This window comes from Vipera ursinii (genome assembly GCF_947247035.1).
Source record: "Vipera ursinii genome assembly, chromosome: 3".
NCBI lineage: Eukaryota > Metazoa > Chordata > Lepidosauria > Squamata > Viperidae > Vipera > Vipera ursinii.
Window position 1 is genome coordinate 120,653,850 of NC_139516.1, and position 18,776 is coordinate 120,672,625.

Genomic DNA, 18,776 nt, shown 5'->3' on the forward strand with positions numbered 1-18,776 from the left:
TTGCTCAATAATTTAAATATTGCTTGGCACGGGAATTTGGTACCTGCCTTTGAAAGTTCAACCATCAGAAAGAATGGTTGCAGAAAAACTTCCTGGAAATCATGGTGCTGAGCAATCTGTTGAGAATACTAGAATTGAAAGGACAAATTTCACTATTAGATGAAGTAAAATCATATTACTTGCTGAAAGCACAGTGAAAATTAAATATTTGGACACTTATTTTGAGGGGAAGAGTTAGAAGATTTTACTACTTAGAAAAATCAAATGTGATAGGAAAAAAAGCCATAAAGGACAAGGTGGTTAAATACTTTCTTAAGAACAGAATTGTGAACTTGCAAAAACTCAGAGAAGCAATTATTGGCAGGCAATCACAGTAAGGTGATGTCTAGTTGTTTAGGAAGAGTTGGAATGGATGAATTAATCAAACAATCAGTGATATATAATTATATATCTGATATAATTATCAGCCTTCCCAGGCAGATCAGACAGGAATCACGACTAGATGAACTAATTCTACTTTATTGAAAGGCTACATTAACAGTATCTTATAAGTTTGATAGTACAAATCTCCCACTGTTTTTTTTTACATTGTGAAAAACTCAGTTCTCTTCTGAGTTTCTGGGCTGTGACCGCTCTTATATGATCCCAGTCCCTTGGCGGTTTCCCACCTCTACCCCCATCACTGGTCATTCGCGTAGATCACTTCAGTAAGGATATGCTCCTAGTTTAGATGCAATGTTGGAAGAAGTTAAATAATGTTATGTCAAAATGGTATACTAAATGTAAATGTATGGTAAACCATGAAATATAAATGTTTTGTAAACAATAAAGCAGGGGTCCCCAACCCGTGGGCCGCTTGGCCACCAGGCCGTGTGAAGGGATAGTCAGTGCACTAACCCCCCCACACATTTGTGCTAGCGCTGCCACGAGCATCCCGCTGGCGCTAGCACCACCCCACCCCGAGCATCTACTGGTGCTAGCCCAGCCCCACCCCTATCTTCCCACCCAAGCATCCCACCGAGCATCCCGCCAGCGCTAGCACCGCTTCACCCCAGAGTGTCCCACTGGTGCCAGTGCCGCCCTGAGCATCTCGCTGGTGCTAGCGCCACCCCACCCCAGAGTGTCCCACCGGCGCTAGTGCTGCCCTGAGCATCTCGCTGGCACTAGCGCCACCCCACCCCAGAGTGTCCCACCGGCATTAGTGCCGCCCTGAGCATCTTGCTAGCACTAGCGCCACCCCACCCCAGAGTGTCCCACTGGTTTTAGTACCATCCATAGTGTCCCACCAGCACTAGCGCCGCCCCATTTGCAGCACTCATGCCCGCGTGCAACCATTTGTGTATGCGCATGCACTCATGCAGGGCCCATTTGTATGTGTATGCACAGGGCTTATTTTTGTGCATGCTCACACATGGGCCCTTTGCACGCACACACGTAGCAGTGCCTGCCTCCCTTTTAGGGCCGCCAAATCAAAAAGTTTGAAAACCTCTGCAATAAAGTGTATGTAAATATGTATAAATGGTAAAATGTAAATAGATTGTAAACTTCCCAGTTTCATTCATATCCTGCAAGATGGGCAGGATAAAAATGTGATGTATAAATAAAAAAAATGCAACATTTGGAGAAATGGCCAAGTCTAGAATTACAAGAATATTTGGATTAGAAAAATGCAAATATAGATTATATGTTAATATATAATTTAAAAACATTTGTTCTTTGTCCACCTCTCCCTCAAGCAACATAAATGCAAACTTTATGTGTAACATCATTTGATGGACAACATCAGAATAAAATCAACTATTATAACAAGAAGCAGAAGATCCAAGGTTTAGATTGCAAGACAGATTATTAATTATTGATGTTAAATATATAGTAGACTCTAGAAAATTAAAGTTAAGAAATATGCCAGAAGAAGTTGTCCCGGATAATATAATTAGTATATAAGATTATTATAATGAACAGACTTGGTATGCTTAATGTGTATACAGTAGAGAACCTGAGGATTTATGAGAGAGACAATGGAAAATGTGAAAGGAAAGGAAAGTGATAATCAAAGCAAAAGAAAATTTCTCAAAATTTCAAAAAGGGAAAGAAACAAGTAGCTTTCAATACAAACTATCACTAGGGGAATGAAGGCCTTAGGCCAGGGGTGTCAAACTCAATTTCATTGAGGGCCGCATCAGCATTGTGGTTGCCCTCAGGGGGCCGGGTGGGTATGGCCAGGGTAGGTGTGGCCTACTGGGTGGGCGTGGCTAGAGTGCGTATGGCCTACTGGGTGGGCATGGCCAGCTCTATATCGTTTGCATCAAGGGTGCCTATGGGGGCCTGGGCAGGCGTGGGACAGATCTGAGGGTCTCTGGCAGGAGGAGGGTCTCTGGGCCAGGGCCAAGGCAGTGGGGGCCGTTCCCTCACTGTTTCCAGGATGGCTTTGCGGGCCGCATGAAACCACTTCGCGGGCCCGATCCGGCCCCCGGGCCTTGTGTTTGACATGTCTGCCTTAGGCATTAAAGGCCAACATCACATTCAGAGTCAAGAGTCAAACTACTAAGGATTAAGGACAAGAGCTGATGTAGGTTGGCAGACTCTCCTGGCCGGAGGGAGAAAATAGCAAGGGAAGAAATAGATAAGGTGGATGAATTGGATATTACTGGAATATCTTTGGAATCATTAGGGGTTATTGCTGAAGGCAGATTACAGACATTTGTCCATCTGAGGCTCTGGCCTAAATTGATGGTACCTAGCTAATCACCTAAAAATGAAATGAACAGTATGAGACTCTTCACAAGCCTTGTCTTGTGAAGTCAGTCAAACGTATCTTTTCACAGCCTTTTTCTAGGACCAGTATGGGGAAATGTTCATTTTAAAATCTAATCCTCATATTTAAGTGTGATTTTTAAATACACCACATAACATCATCCTCAGAAAATAGGTACTCTGGAAGTATGTAGAGTTACAACAATGATGATTAAATTTATTTTGTGCTGATTAATTCTCTCTCACATCCTTCAAACTTATAACAGGCAAGAGAGGAATTCCACAGCGTCAGTCCTCTTGTTGATTGAGCCTGCTTCCTTCTATTATTTAACAGGAAGCCCTGGGACAATCAACTCACACAGTCAAAGTTCACCCCATTTTCCCCCCAACCACAGAATGAATAGGACAGTAAGGAACTAAGGACGGGCAAGTGGAAGAAAATGATATCTTTAAAAATGTTAATATTTTTGTGGATATGTCACTGTGTTCTTCTCCAAGGTAAGGTATTATATTGACCAATCATATGTCTACTCAGTAGTAAGCTTCATGAAGTTCTTTAATAAGCAAGAGAACAATTGCAGCCTTAATTGCATTCAGTTAGATAGAAGATCAAAGTTCAACAATAGAGTAGATGGTTAGCTTGCTTTTTTTTCTGTGACAGCTACAATTAAAAAATGTCTAATCTAACTTGTTTACTGGAGAGTTCTTGATGCTGCTGAGCTAGATGCAACTATGTTCTTTTTACAGTTCTTAAATCAGCTTCATAAATTTTCAAGAAATAAGCTAAAGCAGTTTCTCTCAATTTGTGAATGGTCAAAAGAGTTGTTAATTGTTGGAAATCTCTTGCTATTCATATTGTACTACAAATAGAGATTCTGAATCTTGACATTACAAATTGGCTCATTACACATAAGTAGACTGGAGCAAGGGTGGAGGAAAATGGCTTATTTACCCCGTAACTTAATTGTTTAATTAATTAAATTAATGTATAACATTTATAAATAACATATTTTTTAGAAACTTACAGATAGAACCAAAAGTGACTTTATGTGCATATCTGATGCCCAAATCTCAAGCAAATTAGAATTCATAGTGAGTCATCTGCAAATACTTTTTCTTAGGCTGGTGCAGATATGACTTCATATGCACCACGTCTGCCCTAGGTAGCTGAGACAATAACTTTGAAAAACTTCCTTATTATGTATCGAGTCTCAGCAAGATGTCACAAAGCCAGAAAGAGTGGAAGACCACTTGTGTTCAGCCTAGAACTGTCACTACTGCTGTTCTCACCACCAATCAACAAATTATATATATATATATATATATATATATATATATATATATATATATATATATATCAGAAAAAAGTTAAGTATAGTATCTCTCGAATCGTGCTCCATTCTGTTGTTGTTGTTAGTTGCGAAGTCTTGTCTGACCCATCGCGACCCCATGGACAACGTTCCTCCAGGCCTTCCTGTCCTCTACCATCTTCTGGAGTCCATTTAAGCTCACACCTACTGCTTCAGTGACTCCATCCAGCCACCTCATTCTCTGTCGTCCCCTTCTTCTATTGCCCTCAATCTTTCCCAGCATTAGGCTCTTCTCCAGTGAGTCCTTCCTTCTCATTAGGTGGCCAAAGTATTTGAGTTTTAGCTTCAGGATCTGGCCTTCTTTTTTTTTTATTAAAAAGTTTAAAAAGTTTTTAAAAAAAGGATCTGGCCTTCTAAAGAGCAGTCAGGGTCGATCTCCTCTAGGACTGACCGGTTTGATTGCCTTGCAGTGCAAGGAACTCACAGGAGTCTTCTCCAGCACCATAGTTCAAAGGCTTCAATTATTTGGCGCTCAGCCTTTCTTATGGTCCAGCTTTCTCTGCCATACATTGCAACTGGGAAGACCATAGCCTTGACTATATGCACTTTTGTTGACAGGGTGATGTCTCTGCTTTTTAGTGTGCTGTCTAGATTTGCCATGGCTTTCCTCCACAGGAGCAAGTGTCTTTTAATTTCTTGGCTACAGTCCCCATCTGCAATGATCTTGGAGCCCAGGAAAATAAAATCTGTCACTACCTCCATTTCTTCCCCATCTATTTGCCAGGAATTGAGAGGGCCAGATGCCATGATCTTGGTTTTCTTAATGTTTAGTTTCAACCCAAGTTTTGCACTCTCCTTCTTCACCCGCAACAAGAGGCTCTTTAGTTCTTCTTCACTTTCTGCCATTAGAGTGGTATCATCTGCATATCTTAGGTTGTTGATGTTTCTTCCGGCAATCTTAATTCCACCTTTTGATTCATCTAGCCCTGCCTTTCTCATGATGTGCTCTGCATATAAGTTAAATAGGTAAGGCGACAGTATACAGCCTTGCCGGACTCCTTTCCCAATTTTGAACCAATCAGTGGTTCCGTGTCCAGTTCTCACTGTTGCTTCTTGGCCCGCATATAGGTTTCTCAAGAGACAAATAAGATGGTCTGGTATGCCCATCTCTTTAAGGACTTGCCAGAGTTTGTTATGATCCACACAATCAAAGGCTTTAGCATAGTCAATGAAGCAGAAGTAGATGTTTTTCTGGAACTCTCTAGCTTTCTCCATGATCCAGCGTATGTTAGCAATTTGATCTCTAATTCCTCTGCCTCTTCGAAATCCTGCCTGTACTTCTGGTAGTTCTTGATCCACATACTGCTGGAGTCTAGCTTGTAGAATAGCTTGCAGAATTTTAAGCATAAGCTCCATTCTAGTCTAGAGTAATGATTCTTGTAAGACTATTCTTAAGGGATAAGCAAACCTCTTTTGTGTCCTGAACTGACCCTGCTTCTATCCTTCCTTTAATCTACTCTTGAAGTATCGGCTTCTTGTCATTAGGATACTAATGGTCTTAACTACTCTCAAAATCAGGGAAACTGTGACATGCTTTATCTTCCCAGCAAAGAAATCAAATAACAATTACATCAACCGAATAAGAGTTCAGAGACATATTTCCTTTTAGTGCGAAAGAAAGTTGTTTAAATAAATTAAAACAATAAATTTTATTTTCAAAAGGCTCGTATCAAAAAATAATATTAAACAGAATCCATGTGTAGCGTGTTTGCTTATTGGATTTGTTAAAAAATGTCAGGGGAAAGCAGAAATTAAAGAGTTATATTCAATATGGGTGTGATGAACCACACCACACACCGTTTATGGAAATCTGAGGGGAGGTGATATGGAACGAGCTTGGGCATGCCACATCGGAAGACGTTCTCTTCAAGATCATGGGAAATATTTGTTGAAAGGGCCAGAAGTGAAGTAGAGATCATGCCTCAATAGTCTGAAACCGAAGTACTAGTAGCTTAGGAATGGGACGAAGTGGGCATTATTGAAATAGGCCATTTCAGTATTTATGAGGGAGAAGATGAGTTTTGCTTTAAGTACATACAGTTATGAAAACCAGAACTTTCCTTCAAATGCCTTCTAAGAACGTACTTTTCGTTTTTCATTTTGCTTGTAGGTCCTGAATCCAAGGAGAACAGCAGTGTCATCCTTCCTTCCTTGGCAGGTAGAGGACAGCTGTTACTATTTATTAAACAACACAATTTTCTTCTCAATTTAGAACTATTTGAAAACTAAACAAAAGTCTTATATATTAACCTGGTGGGTAAAAATTAGCTTGAAATGTATTTTTTCTCTCTCCTTGAAATAAAACATTAATCTTCATACCTTCCTTTTTATTTGCAAAGCCTATTATACTAAGTTCCAAGCAAGTTCTGTGACAGCATCGCAGAATCAGTGTTCTCCTATGATATTTAAAAGATTCTAGCTTGGTTTATAAGAGGAAAAGCACTTTAAGATATTTAGATTATTATCAAAATAGCTAAAAAAATTGTTATATGGTTGGTCAAAATCCTTCAGTCCTGTTTTAGGACCGTTTCTCACACTCTTTTCCCCCCAGTTTTTCCTCTAGTAAAAATGGAGCAAAAGAAAACAGCAATAAACAATGACAATAATCCAAAATAGGAAATCAACATTCATTTATAAATTTAAAAACTGCTTTTCCCTGCCTTTATACAGCCCACAACATATTAATTAGCATGCATACTATTAAAAGAATTTTATAAAATCTGTATACATGCAGCATGTTGTTATTATTGTTATTATATATTACACCAGTGGTTATTGGTGAACTGATAACTGAACAGCTTTCTATTTTGCAAAGCAAAAGCTGTTTAAGCATCCTTCATCCAAAAAAACCTACATAAAATAGCTATTTTAACAGTTGCCAACAATTGGAAAAGTACTCAACTTTCAGGAGAGAAAGAGGAGAAACAATTTTAATTAATTTTTTAAACAATTTTTATTTATTCAAAGAAAAGTTAAAGTACAAAACTCCAAAAAATTTAAAAACAACAACAAAAGACACAAAGCGCACAACACATTTTAAAAAGTGCATTAAAAAAGAAAACAAATACACATATTATCTCCACCATTGAATACTGATTAATACATTGCTACTGATTAATACATTGCTACAATATTAATACATTGCTACAACCCCTTGCAAAACAATCCCCCCATTTTTTTAACTGGTAAATCCATTTGCAAACTATAGAATTGTCATCTATATGCTACATTAATGACAACATAGTTAAAAGGAAGAACAATAATAATAAAAAGGACAAGATTAGAGTTTCCAAACCCTCTGTTAGCAAAGGGTTGCTGTAATCAACTTATAGAAAATTTACCTGTCTATTTTATCTATCCCAAATCATTCCAAAAGTTAAGAGTAATTCATCCTGGATCAAATATCCACATTTGATTCTTGATACCATTTCTTATCCGTTGTTGTCTAGCTAAATATATCTCCATAGGTATATGCTCTATGAAGTTTAACCAGAGAATAAAGAAGTTGAAGCAGAAGGAAACAGAAAAGGTATTTTCTGGATATTTTGATTCAAGATTAAAAGAAAAATACAGGAAGTATTTTGCAAATTAAAAAGATAACAAAAACCCTGTGGTGAGAGTCCAATATTAGTATAAATCAAATGGAAGCACTTCACCATCAACAAGCACTCCCTGTTAAAGTGAAAGGTATTTAGAACAACAGCATAAATCAAAGGAAAAAAAGAGAGAACAGCTAAAGTTCAACAGGGGATTGAAACAAATCAGCATTTGGCAAGTCTACTGTTAAAGATAAAAATCAAAGCAAATTTCAAAAGTGAAATTAGGACCCAGGCACACTTAACCCCTCCCCCCAAAATGCCAGACAGGAAGATTTATGCCCATGACATTTAGACAGCTCCCCAAGGGAACTGAAATCTTCAAAACTCCCCTTCCCAAATGGGTTCACAGCCATTCAAAAGTCATCTTGGGTTATTCTTAAATGTTCCCCATTCACATCTAGGGAGCAACACTGCCATCGAGCCAGTTTAGGGAGCAAAAGCGGCAGATTGTTGGTAGGGGAGAAAGATTTCCTTCTGCAGCCATCTTGGGGAGGAGTCAAAAAATTTAATTAATTTAATTGATGTTAGCTTGCATCTAAATTATTTTCCAATATGTTGTGTCTATGAGTATATTTGTGTGTGAGAGACAACACTAGTAGAAAAAAAATGTAATTATTGATATTCCATTAGGCTCTTTTTGTCCCATGTTGCTAGTGCCAACTAAAGTTATGCTGTACATTTCATCTCTAGCATCTTGGGCCTAGGAAGAAGAGATTAGCAAGCAAGGCTGCTGCAGCAGAATCATACAATATTTTCTTAACTAGCTAACTATTTTGATCTGGTGTGTGTCAGAATAAATCAGTATTCCTTGACACTTTTACTTACTGGGACAAAATAGCATTGTTGATCTACACTGCTTAGTCAGTCCCACTTTGCTTGTTTAGGGTATTATTTTTGAAGAAGATTCATGACTCTTTGCTCTTCTAACAAGCCAATCTTTTAAAGCCAAAAATAAGTCTTAGGTTCTGTTTCTGGCTTGCTAGGAAACCAACAAGTTAGGAATCCTAGTTTAACATAATTGAACAAGTTTCAAAATCTTCATTTAAGGTTTTCTGCCTTGGTTAGGTATTCCTACTGAATGGTGGAAGTAAAAGGGAATCATTGCCATGCTGATTCAGTTCCAACTGAAGAGTGAGATTCATTATAGCAGCCCAATTCACTTATTCCCCAAAGGAGCACCTCCATGGACAATGGTTTACCTTCAAATCTGTCTAAATAATGGAAGGATTTACTTTCTCTTTGTTTCATGTATAAACAAAGAGATATTTGCTTTCTCTTTTTATTACTCTGTATCCTCTTTTTCCAAGTGTCCACAGGTATATCTAAATGGATGATTCTCACAAAAGATTTCCAGAATGTAAAACCAGATCTTCCTACTACCTCTTATCCTGCAGAAGAGAGATCCGCAGCATTAACAGTGGTGGCATTAAGTGAGTAGACATGGCAGCATAAGTTTCATTTTGTTTAGAAATATTAATGGAAATAGTTTAATATTATTGACATTGATTTATTTGTTTCTTCCCCTGTAAAACTTTCACCTATCAGTTTTTGTATAAGTTAATCATGTGTGTGTGGCCATTAGATCTCATCAGTGCTTTTTTTGTAAAAGAAAAAGGTGCCGGAACTCACACATGTCATACAACCCGCCTTGCCTACCCTATAAGGTTCCATCCAAAAAAGGTGCCAGAACTCCGTTCTGAGTGTTCTATGAGAAAAAAAGCCCTGGATCTCATGAGGATTAAGATTTCTAGGGCAATAAAACCTTAAAACTGATTCCTGGGACAAATTAGAATTCAACATAGATCTCTGGTCTCATTTAGCTCACACTATTAAGTTTTGTACCCTTCTCCAATATTGCTTAGTTTTGTTGTGATTCAGGGTCAGCCTGTGGGTTCGGCAGTTGGGTCGGACGACTCAGAGGAGGAGGAGGGGGGTGTTGAAGAGCTTGCTGAGAATAATATTGAGGCTCCACAGAGCCCTCAGCCAGGCCCCTCCTACCTGGTCACGACGGAGACCCAGCTGTGTGAGCCTGACAGCGTGGATGAAGATGACCCACAGCTGGCCCCGTTCAAGGACGCCCGACGCAGGAGGCAGTCAATCAGGAGTAAACAGAGGAAGGCAATGGGGCACCTCGGAAGGAGGCAGAGAGAAGCCACGCCCTGAACTGTATAAAAGGGGAATGTGTGGGAGGGCTGGTTTGCTGAAGGCAACCGCTTGAAAAGCTCCTGTTTCATGGTTCGTGTTTGCTCTCTTTGCTCTGTGTTTTTATGTTAATAAATTTGGCAGGCTTAATTCCAGCCTCTTGCCTTCTTGTAAAAGGGGTTGTCCCTGCCTTTTCTGCAGGGCCGGTAGCAGGCTGGTACAGAACAAGTTTTGAGCATGACAACTCAGAAGATGAGCATGTTAAAACTGATATTCTCCTTTTCCCCCTTTTGAGCAATCATAATAATATTTGTTAGGACAGAATTGTTGAGCAGGTCATCTTTGGTTACATTCCCTTTGAGGGAAGGGCAGTGGTGGGATTCAAATATGTGAACAACCGGTTCTCTGTGTGGATGCCACTTCCGGAAGTCCATTCTGGGCCTGAGCAACAAAAAATTAGCTACCGGTTCTGTCAAACTGTTGCGAACTGGCTGAATCCCACCACTGAGGGAGCGGGTATTGGCAATCTTTGACATTGTTAGTATCTAATGATATACAATAGAAAAGTTATGGATATTTTCCACTCCCACTTAGGTATCATCATCTTCATTGTCATTCTGGTGGTGATTGTAATAATCCTTGTCAGCATGGTCAGCATAAAATTCAATTGCCGTCATTGCAAAAAGGTAACAGGTATGTAACAGTGTTCAATGTTGTTGCAGTATCATCCATGTTAGTAGGTCATACTTGATTGCTAATTTCATTTTAACTAGTTAAATTCATACTAGAATTATTGACAACACCCTTGTTTTTCCTATTTGCTTCCTTGACTAGATACTCATCTTAGTATTTGTTTTATATTTCTTCTTTCCTATTATTTCTGGTATCAAAGCAGTTAAGAGTAGAATGGAAAATTCTTATATGTTCTGTTTCTGATTCAAAGTCCTCCATGAAACTCTGCCTCCAATATGTATCTGAGGAGCTGTGTTACATACACTAAAACAGAATTTTGAAAAATCAATGCTTGCTCTTGTAAATATTTTGGTTGAAGGGAAAGGAGGGGAAATATTGGTTTCAGTGACTGACAGTCTGTCCTCAAATCAGAGTGACCCTTGATATTCACATTTTGTTCAATCAGAGTGTCTTGGGGGCTAAATGGAAAGCAAGGTACAGAACACTTCATTCAGCTATTTACTTCATTAACTTTCTCTGCATCCATGTCTCTTAGGCTTTCAGTCACAGTTGGTCTCTTGACAAAGGCATCAAAGAGAGCTCTGAACCTCTGTGGAAAATTTCAAGACTAGTACAGTGCTGTTTGATGCCTTGCATATAGACTATTACAATATACTGCAGGTGGGGCGGCTCTGGAAGCATCACTTGAAAGTTGTAGCTGATCCAAAAGCCAGCAATGCGGGCAATTATGGGCACATCTTAGTATGTCCATGTAATACTTCTGCTGATCACCAGTAAGCTTCTAGGTGCAATTTAAGATTATTGGTTGTGACCCATAAAGCTCTTTATAGCAGAACCCCCAGACCATGGACTGGTACCGGTGTATGGCTGTTAGGAGCTGGGCTGTGTGAGTGAAGCTTCATCTGCACATATGTGGGATCAAAGTATTGCATGAAACAATTCCCCCACCACCACTACTACTACCGGTACCACTATTACCACTACCATGGAAAAATTGTTTTCCTGGAAACCAGCCCATGGCACAAAATGGTTGGGGGCCTCTGCTTTATAGCACACACTCCAGCTCTCATCTGTATCATTTGATGGGACATAAATGGCATGCCTTCTCCAACGTGACATTTATCCTCTGGAATAGTGTCCCTCTGGAAGATTCAAGTTGCCCTGATCATGCCATTCTTTAGTTTAGAGAGGGCAATAGAAGAAGGGGACGACAGAGAATGAGGTGGCTGGATGGAGTCACTGAAGCAGTAGACGTGAGCCTAAATGGACTCCAGAAGATGGTAGAGGACAGGAAGGCCTGGAGGAACATTGTCCATGGGGTTGCAATGGGTCGGACAGGACTTCGCAACTAACAACAAACTTGTTTCCCACCTATTTGTGTGCTCTAGCTAGCCACATTTATCAGAAAAACACGGATAGGACGCAAGGGCTGCTGTGAGATCTGTGTGGCCTGACAAGCAAGCTATGTGTGAGTGAATGATCCAAAGCTGTATATGTGTTTGTGTAATAGTAGACTCTTTCCTGGCCCCTCACAACATAAGAGTAGATGGGAATCTATTTATTATCCAGTTCCAGGAACCAATTGGTACTTGTGAACATTGCCTGAGTTTGATAATGGGCTGGATTAGAGAGAATGAGCTGAAAAAATACAATCCAGAAAAGTTGGAGGAGCTGTTGCTAAATAGAAGAGTGTTTATTTGTATATATCTTTAATTTCTAATATAAAATAGTAATATATATTTTCTTTTCTTGTCAGATAAACAAAAACTTCAACATTCTACAGTATCATACAGGTACATCTCTTTAATACCGTAATGTCCTCTTTCTGATTAAAAGACATTTCTTTATTATGTTGTTAACTGGGATAAATTCTATTTTCTTTTTTTCTTTCTGAATTCAGTTCTGTCCCTCTCTGAATGATGCAGCATTTCTAATACAAATCTAACTTTTTTTTCCTGGAGATTGGACAATTTTATCTTTCAAACCAATCTATTTATCTTATAGTAAATAAAAAAAAATCTATCATGAAACATTTGACATTGAGGATGTTTGTTCACTGAGAAAATTATTTTACCTAAAATACAGATTTGGGGACTATTCTCTTACAAAGATGGATTGCTGATTTTTTAAAAATTGTTTTCATTGCCACCACTAGTGAGATCTGACCCATTTTCAGACCCAGTATTTGTGTGTGTGTGTGTGTGTGTGTGTGTGTGTGTGTGTGTGTGTGGCTTCTTCTACACCAAATTTAGATCTGTTCCTTTTTGGTTCTAGAGAGTTATCGTACCAACCGTTTGCAGAATCCTGAACCCACTGGCATTTTTTTTCCCAACATTCTGCTGAAAATGGAAATTGTTGCATTAAAAAGCTTTCTACTTCCTTTGGTTAACTGTTATGGAACTTTTTATATTCATTACTTCTAGCATTTTACTGGATCTCCTCTCCTCTAACTATTAGAGAAATAACCATTTTTAATTAGCATCTCAAATGGCATGACAGGTAACATTGACTTCTAAGGTTATTATGCCTTGGAATTTTTGATAATTGAAAGGGGTCCAGGGCAACTCGCTGTGGTTGACTCACCCCAGCTGACTCGCTGCAGCCATCTGGTGGGACCGGTAGCTGGATGTCAGCGGAGTTGCTGGCCCTCGCATTGGGCATGCCAGGAAAAAACAGCGGCAGCAGGCCTCCTCTCATAGATGCACTGCACCCTAAATCTGCATCCCATCCAGGGACTATCTGGGAGTGCTGCACTTGCTCCACAGCTTAGCCAATGGAGTGCATGCCTTGGCCGACAGACCATTGGGACTCCACACTTAGGCTCACCCCAGCCTTGAGGACTTCTAATTTGAGAAGGTTCAAACCTAAAGCAAGACAAGGCCCGCTTCAATTCACTTGTCCCTTTCTTGAGTTATGCCACATTGAGTTGTTCCATGGTAAGTTGGCTTGTGGAGAGTCGGCCGGGGTGAGATGGCCAGAGGAGTCGGCCAGAACAAGTCGACCAGGCTGAGTTGTCCCATTCCCATTTAAAAGTCAATTCTCTACTTAACAAAAGGAGGCAAATGCTTGCAAGGTTGTTCTCATTCCAGCTAGGTAATATTATGTCAGAGCAAGACCTTGAAATTAATCAGTTAAAAAGCAGAATTCTGGTCTTCCAAAGTAATTGTAAAAGGTAAAGGTTCCCCCGCACATGTGTGCTAGTCATTTCCAACTCTAGGGGCCGGTGCTCATCTCCGTTTCAAAGCCGAAGAGCCAGCGCTTGTCCGAGGACGTCTCCGTGGTCATGTGGCCGGCATGACTAGACGCCAAAGGCGCACGGAACGCTGTTACCTTCCCACCGCAGTGGTCCCTATTTTTCTACTTGCATTTTTACATGCTTTTGAACTGCTAGGTTGGCAGAAGCTGGGATGAGTAACAGGCACTCATTGTTACACGCCACTCGGGATTCGACCCGCCAATCTGCCAACCTTCTGATCGACAAGCTCAGCATCCTACCCCACTGAGTCACCGCGTCCCTCTAAAGTAATTGTAAGGAAATATAATTGGTTAATTACGAGCATCTGGGTGTTGTCTATCAACACGTTTCCTGGATATCCCATATAACCCATATAACAATGAAGAGAGAACGGCATGGCAGTGCCCCCTCCTTTTTTTGTCTGTTTAGTACAGGCAGCAATTATATTCCAGTGGCCATTAAAGTATTTAAGGGGAAAATAATTGCCCAATTGAAATTCCATAACCATAAAGATTATCGCCCCACCCCAGAATGAATTTAAGCTCAGCTCTTGCAGGCTATTTTGGAGGTATGCCCCCCCATGCTGCATTAAGAGCTGAACTGTGACTGGTAAGAGCTTGGTTAGTTTATGTTTTATTTATGTTTTATTTAATTTATATACCGCCCTTCTCCCTGGGGACTCAGGGCGGTTCACAGGGCATATAAATAAAAATACCATACTATACAAAAGTTAAAACAAAGATTAAATCAGTGCCCAATTAAAAAAACAATAATGCAATCTAAAATAACAATTTAAAACCCAGCTCCCCCATCAGGCCAGACCGGCCAATTCAAACAAATGGGTCTTCAGACCACGACGGAAAGTTCGGAGGTCCGATGCCGTCCGGAGCTCCACCGGCAGTTGGTTCCACAAAGCCGGGGCACCCACAGAGAAGGCTCTCCCCCTGGGGGCCGCCAGTCGGCATTCCCTGACCGGAGGCACCCTGTAGTGAAAATTACATATTTTCTCAGACTGAAATATCAACAGTCTGGTCTTATCCTTCTGATTTTCCATGATACATCCTCATATTAGATAGCTGAAATGGAACAGAAGATGGATAGTGTAGACCTGCGCTCATCAACCTTAATTATCATAGGACTTTTTTAATCAAAGAAAATTGTTAAACTGTCCTATGGGACATTGCTGTCCAGACTGCTACAAAAAAAACCCCTCCCATTAAATGTCAATTTAGAGAGTTCATATAATTTGGCAACTATGGATTTACTCAGACCAAATTGAGGTTTGGCAAAACACTGTTAGGGAATGTTATCTATATGAGGGCTTTTCAACCTTTTCACCCATTATACCACTTTTAGGATATGGCAATATTCGAGTACCACCAGTCGCCTAGCAAGGTGTCAAAAACCTGATGACCAAAAAAAAGGACTGTTACAATGGCACTGAAAAAAGTGCCCCCCAAGCCACAGTTGAGCAAGACACTTGCCTGCCCTCCTGGTGGCGCTCTTCCTCCTGTCCAAGGTTTCCATTGTTGTGAGCATTTCTGTTGAGGATTGGCAGTCGGGGTGAGGTGGGGGAGTGTTTTGTTTTTATCCCCCCCGTCTGCTGGGTGGCTGCTGCAGTTTTTGGTCACTTCACATGACCATGGGACACTGTGACCATCATAAATATGAATCAGTTGCCAAGCATCTGAATGTAAATCACAAGATCCTGGGGATGCTGCAACATTCCAGCTGATCGGCACTTCTGGGCTCAGCAGAAGCACCAGGATCAGCGCTGACCTCCAGCTGAAGGCTGGCGCTGATCCTGGCGCTTCCGCTGAGCCCTGACAGCCCTGCAGCTCCAGCCATCTGTCACTCAGGCTTGTGCGGTGCTGCCACCGGTTCAGCTCGTTCCCCTCCCCCGCTACCACTTTTCTAGGATGGTCACGTACCACCTGCCAGGTGCCAATGTACCACAGGTGGTACCCGTAAGACTGGTTGAAAAGCCCTGATCTATATCTTAATTTCTATTTTGTACTGAATTGTATAATTTTTGGGTTGTTCGTTTATTGTAATAAAAAAAATGAGAAAAAAGCTGGAAGTTCAACAGAAACCACTGCTTTTCAGCTGAGGATTGTTCATGTTTCCCCCAAAATCTATCCTTAGGCCAAGGCCCAAAGCAGATTTAGAGTTCAGAAGTATTGTGAGGGATATTCCTCTGGGGTTGCAGGGGAGATACTAGAATTGTATCGTGCTTAGGATTCAATTTCAAAAAAGGACTGAGGGGAGACACGTGATCTAATGAAAAGATGCAACCATGTTAAAGAGGAGCAGACAGGTGCTGTAACTGTACACAATCGATCCAAAGTGCTGCTGCACAGTCCAAGGAGATAAGATATCTTTCAGATCGGCAGAGGAAATCAGCTCCTGGCCCAAATCTTCACCTGGTCTGAAAACAGTTTGGTTCTCAGCCAGAATATTTTTGTTCCAGGCATTCTAATTATTTCTTATTTACATGTGTAGCGATTTTCCCCCCAATCTATGCTGAATAGCCTACTTAAGGGAAAAAAAAGTGAAAATAGTTACTCCTAAAGCAAATAAAATATGCACGTATGTATTCCTAGCAACAGTTTTCTTGGCAACATTTTTCAGGAATAGTTTGTCCAGCCTTTCTTCCTAGGTCTGGCAGAGTGACTGGGCCAAAGCCCCCCAGCTTGGTTTATATTGAAGGCTGGATTAGAACTCACCATCTCATGGTTTCTGCTCCGGTCCCTTTAACCACCATATAATTCATAATCTGCCCCATCATATTTTTTGTTTTAAAACCAAAGCACTTTTAAAATTTTGGACCAAGCTTCTTGAGCCAAATATTGTCAATATTTCAGAAAGAGAGAAGACCTATTTTCATTACTTTGTGATATTAATATAAAGTAAAAGGTAAAGGTTCCCCCACACACGCGTGCTAGTCGTTTCCGACTCTAGGGGCCGGTGCTCATCTCCGTTTCAAAGCCGAAGAGCCAGCGCTTGTCCGAGGACGTCTCCGTGGTCACGTGGCCGGCATGACTAGACGCCAAAGGCTCACGGAACGCTGTTACCTTCCCACTGTAGTGGTCCCTATTTTTCTACTTGCATTTTTTTTACGTGCTTTAGAACTGCTAGGTTGGCAGAAGCTGGGACGAGTAACAGGCGCTCACTCTGCTACGTGGCACTCGGGATTCGACCCGCCAAACTGCCGACCTTCTGATCGACAAGCTCAGCGTTCTAACCCACTGAGCCACCCTGTCCCTTTTGATATTAATATAGTACTATATTATATGATTTTGTTCTTTTTTAAATACTATCATATGATGGCAGAACAACATTAAAACAAAAGAACATACTGTATATAATTCCTAGCTTACTGGGCTAGTTCCTTCTATTTTACTTTACATATTTTCTCATGAAGGAACCAGAGAAATAATGTGATGCATTTTTATTTCTTTGATAGCTGTTCTGATGCCGATAGTACAGATGGCAATAAGAATGCTTTGTTGGTCTCCATGAAGGACTTAAGTGCAACCAGCAGCAAAAGTAAGAGGATGGGGACATGGTCCCAAATATTGTTCAAGTGTTTTTCTTTTGTTCAAGTAATTCAGAGAAACGCAACATGCTCATATTTTAGAATGGCAAAATTTAATGCAGCACAAATATCTTAGGAGTATTAGTGTTCCCAGTTAACAATTACTTAAGTCAGAGGTCTACTAATTTTGCCTTTTTCTTTTTCTTTTCTAGATCTTGTGTAGGTAATTGCTCATGAAGAATAGGAGGGACAATAAACACCAGCAATTTCATTTGTATTGTATGTATTCATGCAGAGAGAATTCAGCAAAGCATTAAGCTGTTACTATTTGGAATATAACTATCTGAATTGCTTTATCATCAGTGTTATATTCTGTATTTGAATGCAAAAAGGTGGTTTGGATCCTGGGGGGTGGGGCGTGGGGGCACAAACATAACTTGTATCTTTAATTGTTTAAAGTAGACTGACCTTCCTACCGGATTATATGTGGGTCTTCTGCAGCTGCTAGCAATCTGGAAAAGATGCATATGGTTTTAAGAGTTGCTGCAGTCATACTCCTGCATGCTTCAAAGGACGTGCAGGATCCAATAGCCCAGCATCATATTCTCAAGAGCATTCAGGGCCTTAGGCAGACTTTCCTAATAATTGCTATCTGAATCTATAGGAGATGTACACAGGACTCCTGTTGCATCTTACCGTTGGGCTATTATTATTTGCTGCTCTACTGTCTGTTGTGAGCTTAAATGGACTCTAGAAGATGGTACAGGATAGGAAGGCCTGGAGGAACGTTGTCCATGGGGTTGCGATGGGTCGGACACGACTTCGCAGCTAACAACAACTGTCTGTTGAGCCCAGAAACTGAGGGTTGGATGCAGAAAACAGCAGTATAATAATGACTGTGAAAGCAGAGGCTTCTATCCCTTCCCCAAATATCTTCCAGCCCCTTCAAAAGCTCTCACCTATTGAAAGGAGTAGGCTGTAATTCAAGGGGCCATGAAAGAGTAGGACATTTCCTTTTGCTCTATCATAAACTATTTCTTTAGATTGAGCTAACAATTTCAATTTAGTTTCCTGAAATCATGTAGCATGTCTTAAGATGCATTTCCATTTATCTCTGAGATGAAAATCTTATTGAGGGCCATTGCCTTATTTACATTCTGGTCATTGTTACAGATATTTTTCTATTTGATTTTGAAAGAGTATCTTCAGGAGATAGGGATGGAGTTTGCCTGGTCTTTTTCTATCAGAGTGTCTTTTCTCTTTACACATCATGCTTATGTAAAGAAGCTTTGTCCTTGAAATCTTGAAAGCTCAAAAAAGCATCAATAATCTTCTTAATGTGCTTCTTCAAAGTAAAAATCACAGGAAGTACCACCGCTTACACTCTTCTGATCTTTACAGATGCATCAGAATTTCTGCATATTTTTCTCAAGGCCTTTATAGTT

General features: G+C 40.3%; 1 protein-coding gene across 1 annotated transcript; it reads left to right on the top strand.

Moving 5' to 3' along the window:
• Positions 1-3,149: 3,149 nt before the first annotated feature.
• Positions 3,150-17,589, top strand: ECSCR (endothelial cell surface expressed chemotaxis and apoptosis regulator). The gene is made up of 7 exons (XM_083358355.1): positions 3,150-3,252; positions 6,235-6,282; positions 9,031-9,153; positions 10,460-10,558; positions 12,315-12,351; positions 17,260-17,342; positions 17,544-17,589. Exons 1-7 carry the CDS (start codon positions 3,195-3,197, stop codon positions 17,552-17,554), a joined length of 459 nt encoding a protein of 152 aa, XP_083214481.1. The 5' UTR covers positions 3,150-3,194; the 3' UTR covers positions 17,555-17,589.
• The last annotated feature ends 1,187 nt before the right edge of the window (positions 17,590-18,776 follow it).